The sequence below is a fragment of the Lactuca serriola genome, chromosome 1 (assembly GCF_051521515.1).
Source record: "Lactuca serriola cultivar US96UC23 chromosome 1, Lser_US96UC23_V15, whole genome shotgun sequence".
Classification (NCBI taxonomy): domain Eukaryota; kingdom Viridiplantae; phylum Streptophyta; class Magnoliopsida; order Asterales; family Asteraceae; genus Lactuca; species Lactuca serriola.
This window is the reverse complement of record NC_136408.1, coordinates 133,655,117-133,660,360: the sequence shown is the minus strand read 5'-3', so window position 1 is coordinate 133,660,360 and position 5,244 is coordinate 133,655,117. Positions and strand designations below refer to the sequence as shown.

The 5,244-nt window shown below is 28.6% G+C and overlaps 1 protein-coding gene across 1 annotated transcript; it reads left to right on the top strand.

The window, feature by feature from the left end:
• The first annotated feature begins 1,671 nt into the window (after positions 1–1,671).
• On the top strand, positions 1,672–4,868 carry LOC145098810 (replication protein A 32 kDa subunit A-like). Its single transcript, XM_079036413.1, has 10 exons — positions 1,672–1,830; positions 1,917–2,027; positions 2,257–2,354; positions 2,451–2,492; positions 2,581–2,658; positions 2,814–2,892; positions 2,965–3,069; positions 3,161–3,246; positions 3,744–3,812; positions 4,648–4,868. Exons 1-10 carry the CDS (start codon positions 1,759–1,761, stop codon positions 4,730–4,732), a joined length of 825 nt encoding a protein of 274 aa, XP_078892539.1. The 5' UTR covers positions 1,672–1,758; the 3' UTR covers positions 4,733–4,868.
• Positions 4,869–5,244: the final 376 nt, after the last annotated feature.

Genomic DNA, 5,244 nt, shown 5'->3' with positions numbered 1-5,244 from the left:
GGAAATGGCCTCAAGGGGGTTAGAGCCTTTAAATAATGTTCATAGTCCTAAGAATTAGGGTTTTGGTTATGAGCTCCTATGCCGTGCGTAGGTCACTTATTACTCGTGTCCAAATTCCCTCATACGCTCAGCGTAGGGGGCTATCCGACGCCCAACGTAGGGCAGGATTCTTTGATGTTAAACTTTTAAATAAATAAAATAATACCTCCGAAGATCGGGTGTTACAACAATAAAATAATGCAATAATATTATAATTTACAAAAAATGTATGTTTTCATAAATAACAAACCAACTTAGGTTGTGTTCATCAACTAATTTTGAGAGCTTTTAGTTTTTAAGAATAAACTTGAATTAAAGAAAAAGTTTTGTTTGGGAGTATGGACTTAAACTTTTATTTAAATAAAAAGCTTTTAATCAATAATCTATTTCAAGTTTTATGATCTTTTAACTTTTACTTTTTATATAGTTTTATACTTTTAAAACTTATCAGTTAGTTTGCTGAATATTCCTACACAAATAAAATTTATAACTTTTAATTACCAACTAATTTTTCTATACAATGCCCCTAATAAAATTTATAAAGTATTGCTTTGCAAATTACGTGAAAATTCTATAAAAATGTCAACATTACCCGATTCAATATATTACAATCTAATAAGTTAAATAAAATCATGTTAACTGTGATTGTTTTCATGTTTAAAAGTAATTTCATTAAATAATTTTGAAGTTTTCAACATTATTCAGAATATAATATTTAATTTGTTATAAAAATTATGCATGCATGTGTATTGAAGCCTCTTATTATCTTTGAAATAGACCCCAGTTAAGGTGGAAAACTTTTAAGAGATTCAACATAGTTAAATGTGGAATACTATTTTTAACAACTCAATGATATATATAAATAAAACAACCATCAAAGACATTAAAGAGGAAGAAAAAAAATAGAAAACAAATTGATTGAATTACATCTAAAAACAAACACACCCAATAAAAAACAACACATGACGACCCATAAATCTTGTACTCCAAATGAAGATACGGGTGCCATAAGAGGAGATCAACACAACAAGTCAACAACCACAATAAGCTTGATGAAGAGAACAACATCCATTAATCGAATCGACAAGACACGAAGAGTTAGACAAGCACGCCGACGACAAAATTTTACCACTTGGCAATATACTTTTAAATGTACTCCACTCCAAACTATGAACTTGAGATTGTTTTGTTTATTTTGTTTAGGTGCCATAGGATATATGGAACATTTTTAGCTAACATAAACCACTTTTGTGTTGTGTTTATAAGTTTTGTTGCATTTATATAGTTGAAAAGTCACAAATTGCTAAAAAAAAGTTAAATGATAAGTTTGGTGCTATAATTGATACAAAGAAAAAAACTAAAATATTCCAATTATTGATATAAACATGATATTTGGTTGCTAATATCTACAATCATCCACTTCCTTAAATAGAGAAAAATACCCATTAATGGAGGGGGGTGTTACACATCGTTAAGAGCACATAAAAAAGGTTATTGGACTAAATATGTAACTCCATAGATTATAAGGGACATCTTTTGTAGCTTACTCAAAAACAACAGGGTCTTTGGCGGGAAATCAGTGGACAACTTGGCGGGAAAATCCGACCTAGATAATGATCTTTTCATTCCACCAGGGCTTCACAAACATATCAGAGATTCAAAGTTCCCCAGATCGTATTCAATCGCTATAACACATTCTCCATAAAAAAGCTTAAGATCATGATGTTCTCCGAGAGTCAGATGGATGGTGGATTTACTTCTACTCAGTTCACCAATTCTCCGGCCGCCGCCGTAATCAACCAGCCTCTACTCATCAAATTTCTTCGTTTTTGTTTGATATCGTATCTATTAACGCTTTTGATCATTGTATATCGTAGAATCGAGACACAGCTGGAATTGTGCCGCTTACGATAAAGCAGATCAGCGAAGCTTCTCACTCCGGTGACGATAAGTCCAATTTTGTTGTCTCCGGCGCAGATGTTGTTAATGTATGCCTTCGATTCCTTTTCATCTTTTCATGAATATATTTCCTACACGCAATATCAATTTTCTGACAAACGAAGTTCTGAATCTCAATTAGTCGTGATGAATTCATGATTTCCGCTTTAATTTCAAGATCTAATCACACGATTGTGAAAAACAGCTTTTAATCATCAACAATTTTGCTTTGATTGATCAATTTTTTGAGTTTCTACATGAATTTTTTCTTCATTTTAGGTTACGGTGGTGGGGATGGTGTCCGACATAGTGGAAAGAAGCACCGATGTTAACTTCACTGTAGATGACGGAACTGGAAAATTGAATTGCAAAAGATGGTAAAAACCTTTAATCAAACCCCCAAATCAATTGCTACTTTTGATCTGAAAACATTCATCAATTTAATCGTTCAATCACCTTTTTTATTCTTCAAGGCTTAATGAACCTTTCGATAAATTGCAAATGGAGGATGTTAGGTGAGTTACTTCGTATTATACCTCTTCATTGACATTTCCAATTCCGTTTATGAAACTATTATTCATGTTACATGAACATGAATCACAGAGAAGGAGTATATGTTCGTGTTGATGGACACTTGAGAAGTTTTAGAGGTGAAAGGCATGTTTCTGTCTTCTCTGTTAGGTATGTCTTTCATGATTATCTTAATTCAATTCTGATCTCATTAACATGATAAATTGAATGCTTACAACTGAAATAAAAACTTCAGTTAGAATTCACATTCATGAGTTTTTTTTTTCCATAAAATTTGATGAAAATGAATCTTGTGAACTTTTTAGGCCTGTGACAAACTTTGATGAGATCACCTTCCACTTCATTGCATGCATACACTACCATATGCGTGCAACCAAAGGCCAGGTATGCAATATTCACTTACACAAAATCAACTTTTTGACATTGAGTAAATGACCATTTTACCCTTTTGTTTAGAAAACACAAGGGGATGGAACAACTCTTTCTCAGAACATGAGTTCAACTCCAAACACACCAATTCAAAATGGGACCAATGGTTTTAAGACAACTTCCTTAAGTCAGGTATTGTTACATGAATGTAATCTCATTACCAAATTACTAATTTGCCCTTACTTTTTATAATTAACATTATTATTATTTGTTTTATTTTCAGCTCTCTGTGCCTTTCAGTGTTGATGGAGATGGACTAAAAGGCTTTGATCAAGTGGTTCTTGCTTATCTCCAGCTTCCTGCAAACTAGTAAGTTTTATTACATATTTGCCCTAACTGTTATGTTACATTTTTACAATTATACCCTTATGTTATATTTTTACAGTAACTAATAATACTAACTTTTTAATATTGGTATAAAATTATAAATCTAACTTATTAAAATGTCTTTATACAATAAAATAAAATAAAGTACACAGATTCCAAAATTAAATGACCATTTAATAAATATAAAAACTTAACAATAAAGTTGGTGAATAGTAGTGTCTGCTTTACTAAAATTTAAAAAACTTAAAGCTAAGATGAGAAGGGCATTTATGTCTTTTACTCATAAAGTTTTTGTCCAATTGACATGTGTATAGGTTAAGGTTCTATTCATGTTATGTTATGTTATGTGTTTATCATGTATAATCGTTCAAATTAAAATTTCAAATTTAATCTTCTAATTAAGAATAATAATTATCATCCTTTATTTTGTTATATTGACATTTAACATATAATTTGATGATTTTGAAATGGTTTTGTAGTGGAAATGAAAAGGGCATCCATACAAATGAACTTGCACAGAAGCTGAAACTTTCTCATGACAAAATCATGTAAGAATTCGTATTATTTGTTTTGGATTAAATACAGTAAATAGCAAATTACTTCATTTATTTTATTTTATTTTATTATTATTTTTTTTTCTATTTCAACATTTACTCAATCTCAACAATGTCATCCAAATAAACAAGTATTTTTTTTCATGGGTTGATCTTAAAAAATATTTATATTTTGTGTTTTTTCCAGATTAAACTTTAAACTTTAAATCGCAACAATGCTATTTTTTGCTAAAAAAAAGGAAATCTCTGATAAAGTTCTAATATTTTGGGTTAGTTTAAGGTTTAATCTCAATTTTTATTTTTTTAACAAAAAAGTCCGGATTCTTTTATATTTTTTCCCAAATTAACAAAATAGTTTTTAGTTTTTTCAACATAAAAGGACAGATTATTGTAGAAATTTAGATAATCGGGATCTTTCTGTTCAAAAAAATAAATGTTAGAATTAAACTGTAATTTGATCCAAAATATTGAGACTTTATCAGAGATTTTGCAAAAAAAAATTGTGAAATGTGAGTTTTTTAGAAAAACTAAAAAAGTTGAGGGTTTATTTGGAAATATTTAGAATGTTGAGAGTTTTTTTTGAAAAAAAAAATACAAAGTTGTGGGTTTTTTTTAGAAAAAATAAAAAAAAACACATGGTTTTTTTAATAAAAAAAATAGATTTGAGGTTTAATCTGAAAAAAAACAAAATATAAGGTTTTTTTTTTTTTTTTAGATTAACCCCTTTTTTTTGTAATACAATGTTGTAATAAGATTTTTAATGAACAATGTCTTAATAAAAAAAGATTAAAATCCAAAATAAATTAATATAAAATATATTTTATTTCAGGGAATCAATAAGAACACTTGAAGATGAAGGCATGATATACTCAACAATCGATGAATTCCACTACAAAGCAACAAGTAGTAGTTAATTGCCTTAATCTATTAATATCATTTTGTGAAGTTTAAAGCTTTATATGTTAAAATATTTTTAAGGGTTTTATTTGGTTTGTAGGATTGTAATTCCATGGAGATTTAACATGTTTTGCTCTAAAACAATTTACCAAACTTTGTTTTTTTAAACAATTAACCAAAATATATTAGTTTTTATATATTTTGCCTAAAAAAAATTATGTTTCAATAAGATTCTAAAACAAACTTGCAATAGTCTTTAAAAATAGTAAACTAACTCGATCATCCAAAATCCCTTGGAGAAAACTCAGAATGTAGTGTCTGAATCAAATAAGCAATAATAATAATAATAAAACAAAAAACACCAAAGTAGTTTTTGAAGTTATTGTCACTTGTAAGGATTTGTTTTTTCCCACTCATATTTAAAAGATTTTGAGTAAATTACACAAATGGTCCTTTTGGTTTGGGGTAATTTTTGTATGTGGTTTTTAACTTATTTTTTAATTTAGAAAGTTTTTATTGATTGTTTTTG

Excerpts from the sequence above, each read along its gene's own strand:
- LOC145098810 (XM_079036413.1), top strand. The coding sequence starts at position 1,759 with ATGATGTTCTCCGAGAGTCAGATGGATGGTGGATTTACTTCTACTCAG. Across the intron at positions 3,070-3,160 it reads AGACAACTTCCTTAAGTCAG|CTCTCTGTGCCTTTCAGTGT; the intron begins GTATTGTTACAT and ends TTTTATTTTCAG. Across the intron at positions 3,247-3,743 it reads CTCCAGCTTCCTGCAAACTA|TGGAAATGAAAAGGGCATCC; the intron begins GTAAGTTTTATT and ends ATGGTTTTGTAG.